Raw genomic sequence first — 24,110 nt, 5'->3', positions numbered from 1 at the left:
ATCTCCCTAAAGTTCGCATTTCAAAGAATGGCTCTTACATCCTAGAGAAGCTGGAGGTAGAAAATCTACATCACAAAGGTACTGAGAAAGTATCCAACTTTCCTTCAAGGAGTTTTGGGGTATTTCTGCCAATTATCAGAGGTCTAGAGTGATTACTATTCAAATTTTTCCTTTCTTTAAGTGTAAGACAATTCTGTTTCCAATGTCCTGATCTTTTATGGCACCTGGAAGTATTTTGGGATGCATAGGGGAGGTTTGAATTGCTTCTGGAGCCACGTTTCTGGTTTTGTAGAGATTGCTAAGACAGCACAATTGTTTCTAATGGCCCCAAAGAACTGGATTGCAGCCTGAATATCAAGGGACTGACCCGCTCATCCACTTAAATTATCTTCAGTTTGCTTCTTTATATCAGGGAGAAGACTTCCATTCCAGCTAGGTTGGGAATGAAAAGATTTCTGTGTTCTAGAACTTCAGGGTTTAATGCATTATGTCTTTTAAAAGTCTGTATAAAGTGTTTTAAACTGGACTTTGGATGCTCTCCTTCCTGAAAGCATAATTCAACATTGGATTTTATCAGCCCCTAAACACTGGTTTCCAGCTGATCATTTGGAGGAGGGCCTAGGAGAAATTTGGTCATGTGTTTCCTCTGTGAGGGGGAGTTGTGAATGGCCACTAATCTTTCTAATCCCTTTCTAAATTTGGTAGGATCTTCTGAAAGTGGAGGTCAAAGAGCTTTATAATTGAAAAAGTCTGTTGCTGTCCAAGGGACATGAATTCTTTGCATTGGGGGTCCAAGATACATTTGCAGAGAATATTGTATACGAAGGCCTGGAGCTGGCAGAGCCTGATTACAGAGCCGTGGAAAGTAGGAGGAGTTGTAAGAGACAGCAAAGCTCTTCGGCAAGCCACCTCAGATGCTTCTGCTAAATTCACTACCTGGCTCTTAGTAGTTACATGAGTGACCTGCATACCCTGGGCTTGGAGATCCAGCTATAGTGTTCTCTGTGAAACTTGTAAAGAGAGGGAAGTCAAACAGGCAGCTGGATGTTTATGGGATTTTCTAGGGAAGTTGGAGGAGTTTTAGGGTCTAAGGGAACTTGCTGAGGTGTTAGAGCTTCTCAGGTTTGAGACCAGGGCCCCAGAGATCCAGAAGGTCTTCCAGAGGGTTGGGACATGGAGTTGGGGGTCTAAGGGGTAAATAAGAGCATGGAGAAGGGGAATTTATGTTAGATGTGGATTCAAATTATTGTTCCTAGTCTAATTTCTGTTCTTCCATTTTTTTAAAGGGAGTCCCTAAGGCTAGCTGTTAAACTTCTTTGTGTTCTTTTAAAAATTTAATCTTTTCATAGGTACCAATAAGACCATTGTTTAGGGTGATATTTATTTAAAAACATATAGAAGGGTGTCCAGTTCAAAGGATGCATCATCTGCCTGCCATTGGCAAGTAGAATCTTTTTTTAATCTCAATAACGACTCACACCAATAAGCCTTTCTTCCTGTGTTTAGAAGTTCATCCCTGTGTCTAAAAGCTTATAGTGAGTCAAGGATGTTGAATGGCAAAATATCATGGATTTCCCCCTTTTAAAATAAGGGGGCTTCCTTGTATCTTACCCAGTGTGGAAGCATTTGTCAAAACAGATATGTGGGTTTATGTTTTTATAGATCTTTGTGAGTAGAAGATTTATGATACAAATTATTTCATGACTTCAGGGGAGTAGGATTGGAGGCGGGATTATTAGCTTGTTTTATATACCTTTTTATTGTAGGACTTGTACAAGCCTTTAACTATTGTTGACTCCATAAAGTACATCTTAAATTTTATAAGCACTTTCAAGGTTCACTCACAAACTCAGGCCCCAATTCTCCCTCTCTCTCCCATAAATCTCTCCGTTTCCTCAAATATGAATTCTCCTGCCATGAGAAATTAGAAACGTAGACCCTAAGTCTGGGGAAAGACTATGATGGATAGCATGGATATGGCAAAGTTTCTAGGCAGGAGAAGACTCATGAGAATTGAATGGAAGGCCAGTTTATTAGGCTAAGGATATTATCAGTGGAAATTCCAAATGAGGAGAATGAGGCGTGAAAAGTAAGTTACGTGTTTACATGTGCTTTAGAGAGAGATTTAGATCTGTATGTTTTGATGACTTCTAGACCCACCCAGTGCAGCATCCAGCATCTTCTCAGAGAATATGCCCAAGAATTCTGGTGTCAGAATTTTGACTTAATGGCTACTGTGATTTGTAATAAATATATGTTGGTCTTTGTCCCATTGCTGGCATGGAGCTCCTCAATCCCTTGGAATTTCCTAAGTGAAATGAGTGATGAAGGTAAAAGGAGCATCTTCCATTATTTATAACAAGCCCCTTTCAACCAGACCTGAGCTTATGTTCATGAGGTGACTTTTGAAAAGCCTCTTAAGATGGGGCCTAGTTGTTAGGAAAGCCAAGAAGGTGATGAAAGGACTGGAACTTTCAGCTCTACCCCCCACCCCCCCGACCTCTGGGGAGGGAATAGAGGCTGGAGGTTGAACTAACCACTCATGGCCAACGATTTAATCAATCATGCCTCCATAATGAAGCCTCCGTAAGAGACTCCACCTGAAGAGGTTTGGAGGTGCTAGGAGGACATGGAGGTGCTAGGAGGGTGGCATACCTGGAATGGGCGCGGAAGCTCGGCACGCCTGCCGCCATACTTTGCTCTATCCATCTCTTCTATGTGGCTGTTTCTGAGGTGTTTCCTTTTGTAAATGAGTAGTAGGTAAATGACCTTCCTCAGTTCTGTGAGCCATTCTAACAAAGTATCAAATCTGAGGGAGGGGGTTGTGGGAAGCTCCAGTTTATGGCAGGCACCGGTGACCACCCGGACTTGCGGTTGGCCCCTGATGTGGGGGCTATCTTGTGGGACTGAGCCTTTAATCTGTGAGGTCTGACACTGTGGGTAGATAGTGTCAGAACTGAATTCAACTGTAGAACACCCAGGTGGTAGATACCAACTGGGAGAATTGCTTGGGGTGGGGAAAATGCTCACAGAGTTAGTGGTCAGAGTATTCTGAGTATCAAAAAAAGGTTTTGTTTCCTTTTACTTAATTTCAAGAGAGGGGCTAAAATAAAAAAGCCCACCTCATATTGATTGCATCCTTTGTAGGACTCCTGTATATTTATATCTGTATCATTCATGAATGTCTTTTCTCTCTGGCTAGATGATGGTGTTTGACGTCAGGAGTCATTTTTTCCTATTTATATTATATTCTTGTGTTGCTCATATATGCTTGATAAATGGTTTTTGAATGAATGAACCAAACTGTTTCTCTAATTCAGTATGACAGTAAAGAAAGGATGACCCTAGAATCCTGCATTGCCTGATCTGGAAGCCTTCTTAATATCAGAACCAACTTCCTTTCTTTGATCTTAGAGCCAGATGTAGTATTTGAAAAATTTAGTCTATTTGCTTCTGAATATGGAACCATAGAACTAGAACTGTAACAAGTAGAAGTTGCTATTAAGATGTTTTACGATATGCAGTGAAAAAACAAATCATACCTACTACCGTCTCTTTTTGGACAATCAGAGGTATTTGGGATGGAAACAGAAAATAATATTTGGTGAGTAGTTACTGTCAGGCCCTTGCTAGTTAGTTTGCACATCTTTGTCACTTTAATCCCTCACTCATTTAATGCATGTTTTATATTGATTTTAGAAATGAAGAGATTTGTTCTGAGAAGTTAGGTCACTTGTCAAAAGGTGATATCTATTGGGATATCAAAATTCAAGGCATTTGGCTTTAAAGACGTGTGCTTTTTTTTTTTTTTTTCTTTTTTACTCTCCTCTGCTGCTTCCAATATGGTGGCCACATCTCCTCTTCCCTCAACCGACCACATGGCTTTACAGGTTTCTTCTATCTTCAATATTGTATGTTCTGTATAATGCACGATGTGTGACATGCCAGAAGTCCATTTAGTAGCACAGGTTAAACTTCTAAGATAGATTAGAATTTTAAACTATAAAATTGCTAAGCAGTCCCCTGATAGATTGCAGAGGCCAAGAGCAGGCCAACCCAAGATGGGCCACTTTGGCATGAAGATAATTTTGAGGTAAAAGCAGTCAAAACCCAGCAGACTCAGGAAAAGCTCTTTACCTCCCCCACAACTGCCTGAAAAGAATTTAGATTGAGGACCTGCTCCAGGAAGAGAGCTGTCACCATAGATAACTACATTATACTGTGAACTAGGTCTGGTAGACAGGGAGGAACCAGAAAGGTCTGTTTGATCAAAGTCCTCTGTGTTCCATTGTTTCTGAGTGTCCCAGCAAACATTTGCCTACTAAACATACACTCTTTTTTATTTTTCCTGAAGGTTGCATTCCTTCCCTTTGAGGTCCCAGACCTGTTACTCGCTTCTCAGTGTTCAGCATGACAGAGATACCTCATTTTGCCTGTCTTTGCAATTTCATGTCTGTATAGATTGCCCATAGTATAATTTTAAATTTGATTTTCTCCTGTTAATCTGTCTCATGTCTTTCTGAACTTTAGTACAGCTAGAAGGATCTTGAAGGGCAGAAGAAATTTCTTCTTCCCCGATAAGATCATTCCCAGTACTTTGGTCCAGCTGTTGTTGGGTGGTGTAGGAGAGGAAATCTTTTCCCTCTATCCTCTTAGATTTCAGTGCCTGGAGCCTTGCAAATCAAACTGACAAAAGGCAGATTAACAAGAGTAAAAAACAGATTATATTATGTACTTCTGCATGGGAGTTCCCAAAGAAATGTGACTTAAGGAGACATTTAGAATCTGGGGCTATATACTATTTTAACAAAGGACAATATAGTGTGGAGACAAAGGAAAGGGGGTTGGGGACTTCAGGGGGGTGGGGGTAAGTTGTGGGAAGGTAACTAGGAAATGTATGATAAATACAGTTTTTTAGTAAGGTTTATTATGCAAATAAGAGCCTTCTCAGGTGGTAAGAGTAGTTCTGGAGTAGTTCTCTTCCTTGTATGGGAGAGAAAGACACCTTTTAGACAGGAGGGGGAGGGCAGAGAACTAATTGCTTTCAGCTCAAAACAATCCTTGCACCAAAGGGGCATATTTCGGGGTGTCGTACTATGATCTGTAGTTTTCTGCTTTTATCTTCTAGGCCAGCAGTTTACTACACAGTAGTATCATCTGTAGGTTTGTTTGCCTTGCCTTAATCTATTTTAGTTTCAGATTTCTGACCAGTACAAGCCGACATTTTGGCTTATTAGATTCTGAGTTTCTTTACTAGATTCATAATAGTAAAACTATTTTGACATTAGAAAAAATCCACGTAAAGCCAAAAGTATTGTTGAACAGCCCCTGGCATTGGCACACTCCCCAGGTTTTTTGGTGTTCCATCTCAGGACTAAAGAACTTACAAGGGAAGGCCAAGCTCCCCGTCTTTTTTCCCCAGAGTTCTATAGACAACATTACTTTAGCTTGAGATGAGCAAAGAACAATTCAAATAGAAGAGGAGGAAATAGAGGGGTGGGGACCATAGCAAAATAGTACGTTTCCCTACCTATGCGCTTATTTACATAAGTGTGTTTTTATAACATTTCCTGTACTTTTCTGTAAGCTGATGCTGCCCTAACTATAGATTTTCAAAAGAACACTTTATTGTACCCCAAATTGTATAGTACTTTAAAAAGGTACCTTCTTACTGGTTTACCAAATACCTTATAAATGTGTAATTATGTAAAACAATTCAGGGTACAGAATAGAAACAGCCTGTACTGTTCACAGATGTTGGTATTGTTACATAATTGAGTACAAGGCTTTCGAAGATCTATAACATTTTTTCTTGTATAAGAAAGAAATGACTCATTATAGTCATAATGTGTCACAGAGACTCCTGATCAAACAGGATGCACGTGTTCTGTTTTGTGAGTTCTTTATAGTACATTGTCAACGGACTTGCCTTTCTGGATGGGAAAGTGCCACTTATTCCAGCAAATTACCTTTGTGGTGGATGGACCTGCTTGTTAGACAGCTTGTGGGCACCTGGGTGAAGCAGAGGCGGGACTCCTTTATGGTGGCCCACCTGCACACAATATCCCCGCCACGCTGGGCACTGGGGAAGTGTCCCCCCTTTCACAGACTCACTTCTTGAGGAACCCACTGTCCTGTCCCACACCTGGGAGTGGGCTGGCTTCCTCCTGTACCCTAGCTCTTTTTCTTTTCCATCAGTTCTGGCTCTATCTTGAGACACCAGTGATTCAAATTACAGGGAAGGTAACCTCAGTGGAACACAACTGAGGAAATAGGATTTATTAAGTACTGGGTTTAATGTTTTTCAATTTAGTTTTCAGCACTATTGTGAGAAAAGAAAAGTTGCTTATCTTAGGGTATTAGAATTGGAAGGACTTGTGTTTCTGATGAAAAAACAAAATTGGAAAAAAAATAGGTTAGATTTTGTGTTGTTGACAGTTGTCACCATACTTTTCTCTTCAGAGGGAATTGTCTTTTGGGAAGAAGCTGGAGCTATGCACAAACTTATTCATTCCCTCAAAGGTTTTGATGCTAGCCTTAAGATAGTTCCTTTCTCTAAGGAAACCTCTTTTTTAGCAAGAACTTTGAAAGATGAGTTGCGGAAATGGGCTTCAGGTATTTTTATTGTTTTTCCTCCCACCTCTGTTTTTGTGATTCTTGCCTCAAAAACTGTCCTTAATGAGATTTTGCACCACTGGGCTCCTTGTGGCACATTGAGCGGTCCAGCAAAGGACTGAAGTTCGAGAACCAACTTAGCGGTGAAGGAGTAAAATGCGGAGTAGAGATTGATTCATAACCGCAAGCGGGCCGGTGTTGAAAGTGGTGCATTATGTCACCACCACATATTGCCATTATCAATTAAGTGTCATTAAACAACTAACCTAACTGAATGATTTACTTTGTGTTTAACTGCCTTTTTCAATTAAAGGGAGCAAATGCCGGGGAACTGGGTCACAATATCAGAAACCATATATTTTCGCCTGTTAACACCAGGAGAAAGTGCGGGCTGTGTTGGTGTTTTCTGTGGGCTGTACTGCTCTAGTTTAAATGGTCCAAACAAGCAATTAATGATTGGGAGCGGGCCCTTACACTGCCTCCAGATCTTTCCTTCGATGCACTTCCATTTCTGTCGCCTAGCTGCACGCGTGGGAGGTGTTATTTCAGGGCAGCTCATGCTCTTTATCTTGCTGACATTTGTTTCCATTTCAAGGACCCTTGATGTTTCTTTATATACATGTACATGTTCTGTATGTATTTAAGTATCATATAAAGTATACTCTAAATAATACATATTATTTAGCATCATGACCTTAAGCTGTTGAGTTGGCAGTTGCAGGACAGGTGTTACTGATGTTGAGGTCAAGACTACTTGGTTCTGGAAAGGTGGACTCGCCCCCACCAAAGAAGCTCTCAACTTTTTTCTCCAAGTTTCAATGGTGATAACTGGAACCAGACATGCTCGTTTCCTGGGACGTTGTTTTATTGTCTGGCAAGTTATTACGGTATTTGGATTTCACAAGGCAAAGCTACACATGGTACTTCTCAAAAGTGCATTTGCGATAGATGGGTAGATTAACTGTTACTCTGAAGTTGAGAATTTGAACTATTAACTGACCCACTGTATTTGCTGTCCGTGTAAAAGTTTGTTATAACAGTGCTAATTACTAAGCAGCTGGATTTGTGAAAAAGTGCACAGCAGTAATTTGCACCTTACTGTTGCTTTGCTATGGAAAAATTCGTGAACACATAACCCAGGGTGCATGCACTTGATTGATAAACTTCCAAAGAGCACGTTCATCTGTGGATCTTTAACAGTTTGGCTTTTTGAGCATAGCATTTGGTTTCTATATTTGCACCTCTGGGACACTCATTTTTACGCTAATAAGAGCTGTTGAGTGCCTAATAGGACATTTTAAAAAGAGAAGGGTAGCATTCTGTAGTAAGACTGGTGCTTTTAAATTGCTGCGTGCTTTTGTTTATTATGTTTTGCTAGTTTTAGGGGGAAGAACAAGAAAAAAGATTTCCTTTCTAATCCCTTACTGTCGATATAAAATCATGAACTGGAGTAGTCCGATTTCAGTGTTTCGGCGATGGCGTTAAAATTATTGTTTCAGTAGCAGATCAGAAATGGTTCTCTTGGATTCACATCCTGAATAAATCGTTCTACGTAACTGGAGTCCATAACAGACTTAAACCAGCAGAGTTTTGTGTTTTGTTTTGTTTTGGTCTGTAAGAACAACTCCCAAGTCTTGGGAAAGAATTTATTTTTGCCCTGTGGATGGGTCAGAAACATCTGCTTCAGGTAGTTTACAAGTGTTCCTTATTAACCCGTGAGCCAAAAACCCAGATAGGGAGATCTGGCTTTGAAAACGACACAGCCCGACACAGCCCGTGTTTTTGTAAGTATATATTCAGATTAATTCCACATACCTCTTATTTGGATTTCTGGCAGCCAGGAACTTTTAAAAGAAACGGGTGTTTCTAAAAAGGAATGTGAAAAATTAAATTTTCTCTCCTCACACCAAGAGTTTTTCGGTACTTTTAAGAAATCCTGCTCATGGGCAGAAAGGAAAGGTTTCAAAGGAACCTCATCTCCATATGGTTTTACTCGATAATCCTTTATCCAACATCTTCAGCCCTCATTCCTTTGCTTTCTTGCCTGTGGCTACATTTCTATCTCTGCATCAATTAGCACAGTGATTTATACAACAAGCAAGCAGTTTAGAGGTAATGGTACGCAATTAACATCTCATTCCACCATAAAGGGTATGCTAAATACCCCAGTCATTGCTTTCTCTGCCTGGAGTTGAAATAAGTGTTTGTCCTAATTCATATGCTATCTGATGTGAAGTGGGCCTGCTTTGTACTGCACTACACCATTAATCTAATTATAGATAGCTGCAAATGAAGTGCTGTCTGCGCTGGGAGAGTGAAGAAAATAGCCTTTTGTCATTTAGCCTGACTCGGTGAAGCAGGATCACACTTTACGGGGCAGTACTGCAAAATGGAAATCTCCATAATATTGCTGCCTGTTGCATCTTTTCTAATTGCCACCGCATTGTAAACACAACTGGGCGCTGATATAAATAGAGCTGTAGATCTGCTGTCATGTGGGTTGTCGGGAGAGAGTCCTCCGAGTGCTGTTGGATTAAATGATGCGTCCTGATTGACAGCTACCTCGAGACTGTGCGGATGGAGTTGTCACCGCGCTCGGCTAGGAGGCCGCCCCGGTGGCTGCCGCCGTACACGCTGTTCCGTTCACCTTCTCCGCCGGGGGTGTCCCTCCCAGAGAATGGCAGCTCCGGGATCTAATTCTCCGTGCTTCCTGGAGAGTTCAGCCCGGTTGGCTTTGCTGGGCCCCGATGCTGAGTAGAGGGGAACGCGTTTTGCATGGCAGCGAACCTTCGCTCTGTTTGGCCTCCAGTGTTAATGGTGTAGCCCACAAAGATCTTAGGGGGGAAGAAAAGTTGAATTAAGATTCTCATTCCACCTCAGTGATTTTAGAGACATGTCATGTTTTGCAGCGAGTCGATTCTGTCACTTTAAGAACATTGACAATTGCTCTCCACCTTGGAGTTAGGAGAGTAGACTTTCAGGGGCACATTGGAGTGTTAGCTCTCAAGGCCACACTATGGAAATGAAGACAGTTGAATGTGGGGAACTCTTGGGGTCGGGAGGTAGAAAACTAAAGAGGGAGAAGAGAGCCTTGTATCTGGAGAAATGCATGGCCACCTGACTTGGTGAGGGCCCATATATAGGATGTGGCCAGGGCTTCAGGATGTTAAGGGAATCGATGTAAAATAATGCCCAGTGAAGTTCATCATTTACCCTTGACCGAGATGGTCCACAGTTGCCAGGCAAGAACACTAGCAGTTCAGCAACTGTACATCAACTCCTCGTTGTTTTGGAAGAATGACATAGAAATGGAAACCAGAGGTGAGCTACTTGCAGAGTAAATCACAGCTGAAAATATATGTAAAGCAAACTGCAAGCACTCATCTCGCAAGGAGCCCACAGACCTTGGAATCATGCAGGTGCGAGCACGCGGGATGTGTCAAGTTGCTGGGAAACTGGGAGACCTCAGAGGCTCGAGGATTTAAGCTCCCCGGGGAGATGCAGAGGCCAGCAGCAGGGTGTTCTGTGTGACCACCTGAGTGGAGCATGTTCATAGTGAGGGCTGCACTCCTGTCCATGGCACATGGAGCCGTGCGTGTGCGTGTGTGTGCGCGCGCGCGTGCGTGCCTGCTACTGGTGGGCGGTGGGCCCATTTGCAGGGTGTTTTCCTTAACCAATCTGATCAAAAAGCATATATCCCTCCCAAACCGTGACCGCTCTCCCTCCTTCTCCCCAAATCCCACAGCTCCCTGCTCCCCACCCTTCCCCCGTTTTGTCAGGTTCCATGTTAAGAGCTGCATGTTAATTTTTAAAACAATTCCATTGTGCCCCCTTTTAATCATCCATTTCTCGTAGTTTTCGTCCTGATCCTTTTATGTCTGGTGTGATTCCCTTCTCTTTCTTCTTTTGAACTTGTTGGGAGAAATTTTCGTGTTAGACATGGTTTTACGTTGCAGACACCATACAATTGATTTGCTTAGAGACCCGGCCTGGGGTCATGAGACAGCACCTCATTCCTTCCCATTACTGTCCTGCACGGAGCCCTGGAGAGCACTTGTTCTGACGTGCACTTGCACTGTGAGCTGTGTTTTTCAAGAACGTGATCATTTGCCTGTGGTTTAGGAGCACCTCCCTAAAGCCACAGTGAGGCTCCATCTACTGATGAACCCAGAACGAGTCCACCTCAGGCCCCGCCGCCGAGTAGCGTCTAATCCCTCATGACCTTGCAGGGTGAGAGCCTTCTGGCCTCCTAGAGGATTGGACTTCCGTGTCCTGTCAACCAGCCTTTAAAATCTTGGGACTCCCACCCCCAAAACCTCAAGTTTGTGGTTTCCGTGCTTGCAAACAGTCACAACAACTTAAAATTGAACCTCTCCGGGGAAGTTCTGCAGAACCCATTAGGAATAGTTAAATGCCTAGAGCAAAACCCCAACTCCGCGCGCGTCCTAGGGCATTTTCCCGAATTCTCTCAGCTTTGGCTGCTCTGCCCGGGCCCCCTAAGAATTCAGAGAAACCAGTAAACAGCAGTTTTGATCATAAGCTCCGAAAGCCTTAGTGTACACTCTTAAGTGATTTCTTTTTTTTTTTTTTTTTAAAGATTTTATTTATTTATTTGACAGAGAGAGACACAGCGAGAGAGGGAACACAAGCAGGGGGAATGGGAGAGGGAGAAGCAGGCTCCCCGCAGAGCAGGGAGCCCGATGCGGGACTCGATCCCAGGACCCTGGGATCATGACCTGAGCTGAAGGCAGTCGCTTAACCAACTGAGCCACCCAGGCGCCCTTAAGTGATTTCTTTTCTGGGGGCATCAAAAAGCTCTTCTGGTTCTCACCAGGCAGTTCATTCTGCTGGGCCCAGATGCCCTACCGCTCGGCTCCCACCCCAGCCAGTGCCCCGTGGGCCACCGTGCGGGCGAGCTCAGAGCCAAGCCGTTGTTTTAAGACGCCTGTTTGTGCGGGCACGCCGAAGGGGTCAGGACAACATCAAAGGTAATCTTAAAAAGAGAACCTTCTTGCTGCCTCCTCTTTTATTATTCAGAAAGGTCGTTTCTTAGCCAACTATTTGCACCGAGGCCTCTCCCGAGGCATTTACCCCGTTGTTATTTTTCACTTGTGATTACAATAAGTCGCTTATCCCCCAAACAGATTTAAGAACAATAAACAAATACAAAAAGGAAAAGGAACATCTCATCAATAACAAAGACTGCATCTAAAGGCGTTGAGTTTTGTGACCGTTTTACATCTCTTTCCAAGCAAAGCAGGAGTCCTACGGAGAAAGGAATTCAAAAGATATGAAAATTATAAAAATAGTAAAAGGATCCAGTTTTAGGCAGGATCTTGTAGTTTCTGGGGAGAAATGGAGCTGGGTACAGTCTTAGCTCTTTATTTATATTAAGGCTTGTTTGTGATATAGCTAAAATTAGTTTTTAAGCCTATCCACTGTGGTGAAATGTGATAAATTATATTATCCTCAGTGGAGAAAGATAGTTTCCCTGAATTTCGACTTAACGTTTTGAAGTCAAATGGTACGAAAAACAAGGGGGGAAAAATCCATCTGGGTGCTGCACCGAAGCTGGACAGCTGGGCCATTTGCCGGCCAGTCCCATGGAGGGGGCGACAGAGGGTGCAGGCAGCTAGAGAAGTGGCTTTCCTGTTGATTCGCCTCCTCCTAGCGATGTTGGGTTTTCTCTTCTAAAGCGGACGGAGCACAGATACGAAAACTGCAATTTGGTACAATTATATTCTCCCTTCTTTCGCTGTCCACCACCTCCCCCATAGTTTAATGAAGGACTTTGAGGTACAATTCACCGTTGATAAATAGTCCCTCTGCCCAGAATGTTTATTAGACTGACAGCAGAATGCACTCTCCTTGCTTTTCCCTTGCCGCTTATGACTCAGATGAATTTTAATAGGAGCAAAAAGCTTTTATTTGCACTGTAATTTCACTTAAGGATCATATCCTTCAGAAACTGGCAGACACTTGTATGTCTTGATTGCAAAACACACACTCAGGAGTAAAGAAACATGCAAAAGATGTTATTATGCAACCTGTCACAGTGGCAAATCTGCTCCTCCTGGAGCCCTCCCCCACCCTTTTGAATAAATAGGCCCTGCAAAGAGCAGGCTTGGAGATGGCCCCCACCCCTGTCCAGAATGAGAAGAGTGGGTTCTGTTTTGCTCTCACATCCCTGCCGTCATGATGCCCACAGGAGGCTTTGAGTTAAGGCGGCTTTTGTCCCAGCAATATGGAGCCGCCTCGATGCCGCATCCGTCTTACCCCGGGAGATGCGGCCTGGTAGGAATCCAAAATCTTCAGGTGGTGGTTTCAACTTCCCTGAGTAGCACCTCCTCAAACCATTTTAGTTTGCTTCTTTTTGGACAGACCAAACTGTGGCTCCTGTGTTTGTCCACAGAGATGGGGAGGGTTTTTTCCTGCCAGGGAGGAATTCTCTTTTATTAGAAATGTTCTGTTTGACTGAACTCCCTTTAATGTGCCCCTAATTGTTTGAGAGCCACCTACAAAAGTTTCCATTGAAATACTTGCTTGTGCACAACGTTAACTTTCAGTGGTTTTAAAATCTTGATATTATTGTCTCTCAGCGCAGAAGATACTCGTTCTGTATCATCTTAATATTACCCTAACCATCCTGGTACCTTGGAAAGGCTACCTCACGTTGTGCCTAAAAAGAAAGCTAACTTTTCCAGTAGTGAATATAACATATTGTGTCTCTAGAAAAATACTAAATTTTAAATATGATTTTGCCCCAAACAAACACTGAAACCCTTTGTCTTTAACTTCTTGGTGGCCCAGTGGCTCTGGAGGGGAGTGGGGAGCGTGAGACAGCGATCTGCTGCCATCTGCTGGCGGGTGCTCGCACAGCCGCCCCTCTCCCTCTGGCTGACCCAGCCAGCTCACGGGATTCCTGTTAACTGGGAGAAGTTTATAAGCGGTGAAGTGAATACAAGGAAAATTGTCACTGTTTTCTTTACGAAGTTTTGAGACACTTCTCATAATGAGACGGGGTGACTACTGTTTGTCACTAATTAGCTAGTGGAGTTGTTCTTATTTCAAGAAATTTCTTAAATAATTAGCTCACAGCATGTGCCAGAAACAAACAAATATATTTTTGTTTTTAAGTACAGTAATTCAAAACCATTTGACTTCAAAGATGTTATCATTATCAAAGCTAAAAACGGATTCTGCATGAATGATAATTTGAGGAAAATTCTTCATTTAAACTCATTTATGTTTTTTTATCCCCCCTTAAGTATCAGGTGCATATCTTAACCAAACTGGCTGCAGAACTGAACAAATTTATGCCAGAAAAAGTGGCCGAGGACACAAGCAGTATTCTGCGCTCCCCGATGCCTGGTGTGGTGGTGGCCGTCTCTGTCAAGCCTGGAGACATGGTAAGGACCGCGCCTGTCTGTGGGATGGGGCGGACTGAGGCGTGATCATGCTCCGTGCAGCTCTTTCTTGACTCCTGCTCCCCCCATGGAACAGCAAAATAGCTTTTGTGCATTCTCTGTCCAACTGGTGCACATTTGAAGTGGGTTAGTAACCAGATCTCTTGAGTGCCTCCCCCCTCAGAGACCTGGGACTAGAATAGAAATAAGGCCAGATTCATTCTGTTAACTGGCAGATTTAGTATTTTGGAAGTATTTTATTTAAAATTTCTATGTACTTTCTAGCTTTCTGGGCTTTGAGCATCCTTAAAGAACTGATACCAAGAAATAGCCCTTTAATGGGGGAACTTCCTGTATGACTTCTGGAGTAAATGGGAAGGGAACTGAGGAAAGTTAATTCCATAAACCGTGTAGTACCAGAGCCCTTCCGTTACTTGATACGTATAATTTAGGATCCCAGTTTAAAGCTTTTCATCTCGACCTTGTGACATTAAGGCACAAATCAAAGCTATATTAGTATTTCCTCACATTTTCAGTCTTGCAATAACATGCTATGGACAGGTTGGTGGGATACATGCATTTCATAGAGCATGGATAGAAACCTCTATTGATTTGCAGCAAAAATAAGAAGAAAACAAAGATGCAACCAGATTTCTAGAGGATATTTAAATACTAGTATTTTTATTTACATGCTGGAAAATAATGGCCAAACACGATCATCTTCAATAGATGGTATGGTGATTCCATTTTGTATCTCGGTAAGTTACAGGAGTTTACGCATTTTCCCGTAAAGGGGCATTAAAACTGCCTCTCTATTTCTGTATTAACATAAGTAAAATGTTGAGAAGAACTCATGTAGTTGGCACTGGCTTCTAGAAAGATACTTACAATAAATGAAAATTAAGAAAAAACAATCCGCTTCAGCTGTTTAAATGATTAGTTCTGAAATTGGTAAATGAAGTTGGAGAACTGACTTAGCAATTGCTTTTACCTGAGGATACGGAAATGGAACTCTGCCTGCTTTTCTAGAAAAGCATAGAAGAGGCTCAGTAGCCATGAATTGTCATCTTTACTTTGACGGCATTGACATTCCTAGAAGAAAGTGCTCATTAAGACTGTCTTCAGGGGGCGCCTGGGAGGTTCAGTCCATTAAGTGTCTGCCTTCAGCTCAGGTCATGATTCCAGGGTCCTGGGATCGAGTCCTGCATGGAGGCCCGGCATTGGGCTCCCTGCTCGTTGGGGAGCCTGCTGTCCCTCTCCTTCTGCCGCTCCCCTTGCTTGTGTTCCCGCTCTCTCTCAGATACATAAAATCTTTTAAAAAACGAAAACAAAAAAAAGACTATCTTAAGGATTTGGGAGAAGTGATACATAGAAATTACACATACGTGTTGCATATTGTGTATCTTCTTTCTAAAGGGTTAGGGTCGTAAGATGATGGCCCATTGGCCTTGATGTTAAGAAATGCCTACACCAAGATGTCAAATCACTATGTTGTATATCTGAAACTAATGTAATCTGTGTGTCCACTGTGCTCAAATTAAAAATTTTGTAAAAATGCCTACACTTGGGGCGCTGGGGTGGCTCGGTTGAGCGGTGGACTCTTGGTTTTGGCTCAGGTCATGGTCTAGGGTCGTGGGATCGAGCCCCGCCTCCAGGTCCTTGCTCAGCAGGGAGTTTGCTTGAGGATTCTCTCCCTCTCCCTCTGCCCCTCCTCCTGCATGCACGGGCGCACTTTCTCTCTCCCTAAAATAAATAAATAAATCCTACACTCACACACATCATCAGAGCAGTCTGTGGAATCGTCTAGCAACTAGACGCGTAGGTTGGTAAATAACGTGGTGGGTTATTTTGTTTGTTTTCCCAGAAGATAAGCCTTTTCTAGAGGCTACATAGGCTGCCATCCTGAGCTTGTCAGTCCTAATTGTGTGGCTTTAATTATAAAATCACATTTGCACTTAAAAACTGTATAAGTGTGTAACTGAAATCCTTACTTTTCCAACACCTGAGTCAAAACCTGAAGGGAGGCTGGAGGGGGCTCAGATTGTGGTCTTGAGCCTCCTTGGCACCAGCCTCCCTCGAGCCACTCCCCGGGGCAGAGAACTGGGAGGATGCAGCCTCCTTGTTTCCAGCAACTGCTTTCTCCTGGTCTAGCTTCTCCAGACACCAGGGGGGGTTTAGCCTTCTTACTTTCCATTTCCTGGCTAATAATTTAATGTGGGAAAGCAAGGCATTTAGTAAATTGGAACAATGTGGTATTAGTCGTTGGTTCATTGGGGTAGCTCAGATACTGAAAACCACCACCGATAATTCAATGTTGGTATTGGAGAAGGGTTTAATTTGAGAACTAGCTGTTAAGAATATGTTACTGTGGCGTAATGGGACCTCTATTTTATGTAGTCCTTTAAAGACAGATATGGGGGGTACACCCCTTAGGAGCAAATTGGCTCCTAAGGTCTGTGTTGTTCGCCTTACCCAGAAACGAATGCTCTTCGCACGCCCGTGCCTAGGCTGGTCAAGGAGCGCGCGTGCTTTCTTTAATTCTTCTCTCCGGCTTCCCATTGCCACTCCCTGCACAACTTCCTTTCTTATTCTGTGCCATTGTGTTTGGTAAAACGGTATTTTCTCTTGAGTTATTATTTGCAAAAAGTGTCCCAAGCCGCTAATACCGTCACCAAATGCAGGGGGAGAAGTTTCATCGTGGACTCTTAACAGCAGCTTCTATAATTAGATCTGCCTTGTGTAATTAAAACCCAAGAAACTCTCCTTTGACCAAAGGCAGAGCACTTACTTGAGGCCATTATGAGAAAAGAATACTGGTAACTTTAAAGTTTTGTGGTTTTAAATTATTTTAGCACTGCGGGGCATGTTGTGTTGTGCTTAGTACTAACAATAGCTGAGCCGAAGTTCTACTTTTATCGGTAGAAAGATAATGGCATCAATCATCTCTGTGTGTTTTCAAGGAAAACAGGACCTAAGAGACAAATGGGGGCCTATAACTATTCTCTTATTCGCTGAAATGTTGTGGTTTTTTTGTAATAGTTTAAATTTCAGTAATCTGTAATTTTTATATTTAGGTTAAGTAAAGCCTGACAGATCTTAGAATGGTGGGCCTGGCAATAATGTGTTCCACAAAAGCATCACATAAATAATAAATAATAAATCTGTTTTGTGAAGTAAAACGTCTTAACGGAGTTAAAAAAAAAAAAAACACCACCTCAGGGCAAAATGATGTGGGGTGGCTGTTCAGAAGTAATAAATGCGCTCAGCTTCCTGTGGGAGAGTCTTTCCCCTCCTTGAGCACAGAGGCTGTGTTTTTTTGGATTCATACGGCAAAAGTTTCTGATGTCTTTCCATGTCTCTTACATAGTATTTGACATTAAATGTGGCAGTAAAATCATTTTTTTAAATGATTGTACAATAGCCTTTTTGTACACGTGGGGAGGGGATTCTGGTCAACGGACAGTCAAATGCATACAAACAAACCCAATAATAAACAAAGTAGGAGTGGATTATGGAAAGTCAGGAGTCACCCATTTAATTCAGAAAACAGTTGATAGAATGACTTTGATATGCCTTTAGTCTGTTGGGCCTTTTTGTTTGTTTTTTTGTAATCCACCCTCTGAAAATACTTTCATGACTGATTCTCATTTCCGTTGGAAAAATACCTATTTTTCTGTATATTTAGCACCGTCCTAAACTGAGGGCCCTTTAATCCAAGACAGCATTTTTTTAATAATTTGTTTTAATTTTTAAAATGCCTACCTTTATGATACTCTTGAACAAAAATATTAGAAACACACATTCTCTCAGAATAAGGGCAGAGCGTACCGGCCAGCTTTAGGCTGAGAGCTGCCAAAATGTCACACAGTTTCCGTTTTGGCTCTGAAGCGTAAAATATAGTCACTCGGGGCACAGTTGTTTTGTTAGCCCTTTGATACCAGAAACAAAGCACAAAATAAAAATAAAAAATAAGGCAACCCAAGGGGAGGTTTTACTGTTGCAATGAATCAGGATTTCTTCTGAGTTAGCTTCCGATTCAGCAGACCTCTCAGATTTGTTACAAAAATATCCATCCTATTCAATACAGTAGAACTGAGACATGAACCAGGAGTGGGCGGTGTCCCCATTTACGTGGCATTCTTTTGTAATTATCACTTGTGAGACCAGGTCAAATCCTAGATTGGCAGTGAGTACCTGTTGCTGCTTCGCTTGCCACGTAGCCTGTTCAGTGTTGGTAAGACAGGCCTGGGAGTATTTTTGTGGGGCCAGGATGGGGAAGATCCACTGCGTAATGGAACCGGCCTTTAGCAGAAGGGGGAGTAGGTGTTTGGGACTGTTGTTCTCGTGCACGGTGTCTTGGGCAGAAAATGGAATCCTATCAAGTGCACCCATGAGAACATAAAATTTGTAATCGTTAGTAGGAGTACCACCCAGATTTCGCCCTGATGTTTGTCCTCCTTGGGTGTGCTCCTTCAGCGCTTCTAGGGGAAGGTTCCCAAACAGTGGGATGGCCAGTGATCCCGAGACCCAGGTGCACCGTTTCAGACCATGGTGTTCACACACACTCCTTTGCCCCCAAACCTCTGTAACTGAGCCCACAGCCGATCCTGGGGAGGTTGCAAATAAACTTGGCAAGAGACCTCTGGTTTTCAAATCTTGAAGAAACAGATTTGAAGCCTCCTTTGCTCTCAGGTATCTAGATGAGCAGCGTACATCTAGAATCCAGAACAAACCTCCTGACCTGGGTTTGTCTGGCAGGGACCTGCGTACCTCGTACGGCCCAGTATCCATGATGGCATCTTTTCCCGGCCGAGCACCTGGCCTGACGGATCCATTTTCCAGTTTCTGGATACCTTGATTTACAATCCTAAAATCATTACACTAACTAAATTTTCATATTTGATAGCACTTTATTTGACAAGATGCCAGTTTTCCAGCCAAACCTCAGACTGTATTCCAAAGCATGTATAAATAAATCTATGCATTCATTATTTCACATTTTGAAACTTCAGATTACAAAACATTACACGCATGAAGGTCCAGAGAATAATACACGTGCTCAGATGCTCTCTGCTCATCTTTACCATATTTGCTTCCGAATGTACTTAACAATAAAACGTTGCTTATATGGTGAACTTGCCCTGGGGTCCCTCCTTAATCAAATTCCTGTCCTGCCTTCTTCAGAGGTGATTGCTACCCGGAATTTGGCCTTTTTGTAAAACTTTTCCAGATAACATTCATTTTTCAGTGTTAGGGTTAACTTTTGTTGGAGGTAACAATTTGAGAATTTTTACAATTTAACTTAAGATAATGACCAGTATAGAGAAACTATTTTTACAGATTCATCAGTAAGTTAAATGTTGCAGGCGAGTCTCCTGTAAGTTTGGCATTTGATTTTATTTTTCAAGAAATGATCTGCTTGGGATTAGAGGCTATGTTATCCTGGTCTTAACCATTTTTGAAGATGGCAGTTTGCAACCTTACCAAGATTCAAAAGATCTTTCCTCACCCTTTTGCTTAAAAAAAACCCCAAAACAACAAAAACCAAAAACATGGAGTCACTGAGTACTTGAAGACCGCATACTTCACAGAGATAGAGGATCCAGACTGATCTCTTAAAGATACTGTGAGTTTTTCTCTCACTCTAGGGGCTTTGGCTCCAGTTCCAGGCTTACTTCGAGGGCAGGAGGGAGAAATGTTTTTCATTTTAAGGAAAACTGGACTTGTATCGGCCACGACTCCGTATTCGCTCCCTGCTCGGTCGCCCACTGCACAGTGTCAGGGAGGTGGCTCCGGGCAGCCAGGGGAGCCAGGCCAGCGTGGGGCAGGCAGGGACGCCGAGTCCCCCCAGCCAGCAGCCTTGGTGGATGCGTCACCCCCCCTTGCGCGTGCCCTTCCCCGTGAGTCAGGCGGCCTGCACACAAGCCCATTGCCGGAGGCCTCAGACTGCAGATAAGGGGTTTGGTGGCATTTCTGTCGCTGGCCTCCTCTTTCTTTGTAATTTGACGATGGTTCCTTCCGTCGTCACTGCTTAAATACTAGACGGTCTCCCGGGGTCTTTCTCCCTCCCTCTTTACATGAAGATGTTGGGATGTGAATGCACATTTCTTCTTCTTCGGGAAATATCAGGGGATATTTACCAGCCTATCTTACAGGCTCAGAAAGAGGAAGTTATTATAATCAGATTCTGGTAGTGCCTTTTAACCAAATCTGAGAGGCCTTTTTCTCGTGGCTGTTAACTGTGTCTTTCTTCAGATCTAAGGGCCGTAAAATGCATTGCATTCAGGCACCTGTGTTCTAAGTAGAACAGCCTTTAAAAATGTAATTGAAGGATTTTCACTTTTGTGGCGTCGTCAGCGGGGCTGATATTGATCCGCGCTTTCGGGTGGCCCGGTGCAGGAGAAGGGGGGACTGCGGCGGGCCGGGAAGCCCTCCGAGCCTTCTGTCTAATTTGGCAGAAAAACACAGAACCGTAGGACAACAAAAGAAGGGCTCCCTTTTCCATAAAAATTCTTCCTCCCACCCACCCCTCTTCCCCAAAAAGAGGACTTAATTTTTCAGCTGCACACAGTGATTTGGTGCTCACTCTTGCATTGAAACAGTTGCTGTCTGAACAGGCAGGAAACAGTTTTCTTTTAATTGCTGAAATCATTCGGAAGTGCTTCGTGCCCTGCTTCTACACAGCAGATGCTGTGCATTAATGGGCCTGCGTAGAAGTGACCCAGGGTTCCTTGCAGCGGGCCCGATTTTAGGCAGAGGGTTTAAATAGCTTATTTATTATTTTGTATAATCTGGCGTACATTATGTGCGCCTGCACGTGTCGCATTTCATGGTCTGCACTTTCTAGTGTCATGTGGGTTTCAAAACCTGTGTTTCTCTCGTAATGTACTAGCAGCAGGTAAGCTCCAAATACCATCCATCAGGAGCTAATTTTTTATCCAGATACCGCGATGACGGATGAACCTGTCTTTTGTGTGAATGTTTAGCGCAGTAGAAAGCCACATGCCACTGGCATTGTTTCCTGTATGTTCTTTACAGTTGCCGGAGAAGTGGGCTGGCGGGGGGTGGGGGGAAGCCCCCCGTGACATTCTGTCCGCTTCCCGCCACCGGAAGGATAACCCCTCTAAAACAGCCCTGGTTTGGGACGACAAAAGAGAGGGTCTAGGGGCCATTTTCGAGGAAATCCGACTCCCGTACTCGTTTTCTTCATCAGAAATAGGACTGCACACTCTTAATAGGGAACCTTGTTTTGTTACTCCCCGTCTGTTCAAAACAGACCTTCGCCCATTAGAAGGGCCTCCCCTGTGTGGGAAGAGCACAGCTGTTACTGTAAACCTCATCCCGTCACTGTATCACCCCCATTTTGTGGCTCTGAAGGATGAAATTGAGAAATGGAATACTGTGCAGTCAGCCTTTACATCTCCAATTTTAGGCCTTTGCCATCATTTTCATGCTTTTATTCCAAATCAAATAACATTAGTGAGCTACACCACCTTCTGATGAATGTCTGCTCTCGAGCACAGCTTTCAAGTCTGGACTTTTGGGGGCTTCCTTTTATGTTTGGTGGAGGTCTTTTTTCCCCCTCTTGCTGCTCGTTCTCTTCCTGCACTTTCTTTGAGCTTTCTTCATGCGTTCGCAGTCTGAATGATACAAGTTGCCAAGCGTGTCCCAGTCTTAGCGTGCTTTCCAAGAGGGACGTGTGCAGGGGAAGGTTCTGGGCCTTTTCATCTTTGGGGAAGGAGTGAGGCGAACTTGGTAGAAGGATATTGGGGGCTTTAATCAGAAATAAGAAGGGGTTTAAATCATTAGCACAACAAAGCATACTATAAGCTTGAAGATAAAAGTCTCTGGGGAAAGAGTCCTCTGAAAATAAATGGGACTTGATAGATTTCCATATCATTTATAACTTCCCTTAATTACACTTGGAAGACTTGCCAGTAAAACTGGAAAATTGGCAGCCTATATCCATTAGAGTCATTTTGCCAACCATGGCAAGCAGCTGGCTTGACTGGATTTTATTTCCCATCACTCACAATTAATCATCAGCTGGAGATGTCTGAAACTCTTCAGCACGGAGCACTGCCGGGCGACATGCAGCCTCCTAAACATGCGAAAATCTGCTGAGTAAATGGGCCGGGTTTTCTCTCCAGCTTACTCATTTTGGAGCGAGGCAGGCCCCCCGCTTAATGAGTGCGCTCTGATAATCGGATGCGAATGTGAACCTTGACCCCATGTCAAAGGAGAGGACGCAATAAGCCGGATGAAAGATACAGGACTCGGACCTCCAAACTTTACACCAATTAGACAGGGAGCAGGGAAGTACATCAGGCTGACTAGGTTTATCAAAAAGACTTGCGAGGCTTGTGACCATTTTGTAAGCCCAATGTTGGAGACCTCCTGTCACAATCAGTGAGCCTTTATCAGATGATGCACAAAAGTGTTAGAGAAGTGTGCGCGCAAAGCCCTCGGTGGCCGTGCCCTCCCGTGTGAGCTGTCCCAGCGCTCCCTGCCCACGAGCACCCGAGGAAACGCGGAAGGTGTCCCCACGACCTTCCGAGCCCCGCGGGCACAGGCGGGCCGCCGCCTCTGCACCCCAGCTCCGCGATCGAGGGGGACGTGGGGCGGGGCGGGGGGGAGACACACAACCCCGGGCGGAGCACCCATGACAGCGCAGCCTGCAGTCTCGGAGCTCCTCTGGCTGGGATTGTTGAGGGATGAAAGAGTGTGAATTTAGATCAAGTCCATGTGTGCGTGTAACATGATTCTACTGACCAAGACGTCCTTCCCTATTTTGTGGGGTTTCAAGGAACGACTTCCAAGAGTTCTTTCTCTTCTAGGGATGAATGAGTGAAAACAGACCATAAAACCCATTGCCCAAGTGAGCAGAGAGGGAGCAGTGAATCACTTAAAGTTCCATCCAGACTGCAGTGGAAATGGAGACCTGCAGACCAAGGGAGGGGACCAGGAGGGGACCAGGAGGGATCAGGAGGCCGGAGCTGTGAGGATCGAGGATCGGACATAGATTCAGGGCCGTGCTGCCGGGTGGCCCCTGTGAATCCAGAGGCACCTTCTCTGAAGTCCGTTTAATCAAATTGCCAGAGTGACACAATAAAAAAGAGGGGAGTATTTTAACTTTGGGACTTTCCCACCTCTGCTGATTACCTCTGTCTAAATGAGAGGCTTTGTTTTTCTGAGTAGTGTGACTGGAGCCCTGCCACTTGAGTCACCTGGGAATGACGCAGGGTACGAGCCCCCAGAGCCAGCCAGGAGGGACGACCAGTGGGCAACGGGAGCAGAGCCCCGTGAACTTGTGGCCGGTCTCCCGCGGGCCCTGATCTCCGCACCGGCGTGGCCGGCTGGAGCCTGGTGTGGGGTCGTGGCCCAGGCTCCACCGCCCTCCAGCGTGGGCCCTGTGGCATCCTTGTCAGGGTGGTCTGTGCCCCGTTGCTGTGACCACCAGCAATCTCCCGGGTTCATTTCCTTCTCCTGTTTGCATTAACTGTGAATCCACTTACTTGAAGATCCCATAAAGAACCAGTGAGGGGCGCTCTGTCTGGCCTGCAGATTCTGAGCCGTGGGCTGAGCAGCTGAGAGGGGTCAAACCTGCCGCAGAGGGGGTAGGTTGTGCCCCCCACCCCCTAGAAGCCCACCGGGTCGGGGATGGGCTTTCAGACGACAGCAGGGGAAGCCCGGCTGGGTGGGGGCCGGGGACCAAGCTTGCCCAGGTCCCCGCCGTGGGCACCCAGAGGTGGCGAGCCGATGACTACTCTGTGGAGAGAATTTCGATTCCGTCACGTTGAGTTTCAGATCCATTTCCAGGGGCCTGGGCGGGACGCTCTGGCCCCTAGGGGCCTGAGCGAGCGTGGTGCGGGTCCGGCCGCGTTTTGGGGGCGGGGGGTGGGGGTAGCTGCGTGGCAGGTGCGGCCCCGGGGGCCTTGCCCTTCTCCCGTCTTGCGGGGTCCCTGCCTGCCCTGAAGGGACGACTTGAGGGGGGTAGCCGTGCCGAAGCCCTGCCCGCTGTCCTTGTGAGGAGCAGAAGAGCAGCCCTCGCGTGCGTGCAGACCCTTCGCTCTCCGTGGAATGCAGCCG

The 24,110-nt window shown here is 44.5% G+C and overlaps 1 protein-coding gene across 7 annotated transcripts in view; it reads left to right on the top strand.

The window, feature by feature from the left end:
- The window catches only part of PCCA (propionyl-CoA carboxylase subunit alpha), a 402,221-nt gene that overhangs the window by 373,954 nt on the left and 4,157 nt on the right, over nucleotides 1-24,110 (top strand). For 5 of the 7 annotated variants that reach the window (XM_044913521.1, XM_044913518.1, XM_044913519.1 and 2 more), the window contains one exon: nucleotides 13,884-14,024. The exons of the other annotated variants lie outside the window; for them this stretch is intronic. In XM_044913521.1, coding sequence (XP_044769456.1) covers nucleotides 13,884-14,024 — 141 coding nt within the window. The remainder of the gene's footprint in view (nucleotides 1-13,883; nucleotides 14,025-24,110) is intronic. 7 annotated transcript variants of the gene reach the window in all.

The sequence above is a fragment of the Neomonachus schauinslandi genome, chromosome 3 (genome assembly GCF_002201575.2).
Source record: "Neomonachus schauinslandi chromosome 3, ASM220157v2, whole genome shotgun sequence".
Classification (NCBI taxonomy): domain Eukaryota; kingdom Metazoa; phylum Chordata; class Mammalia; order Carnivora; family Phocidae; genus Neomonachus; species Neomonachus schauinslandi.
This window is presented reverse-complemented; position numbering and strand designations above follow the sequence as displayed.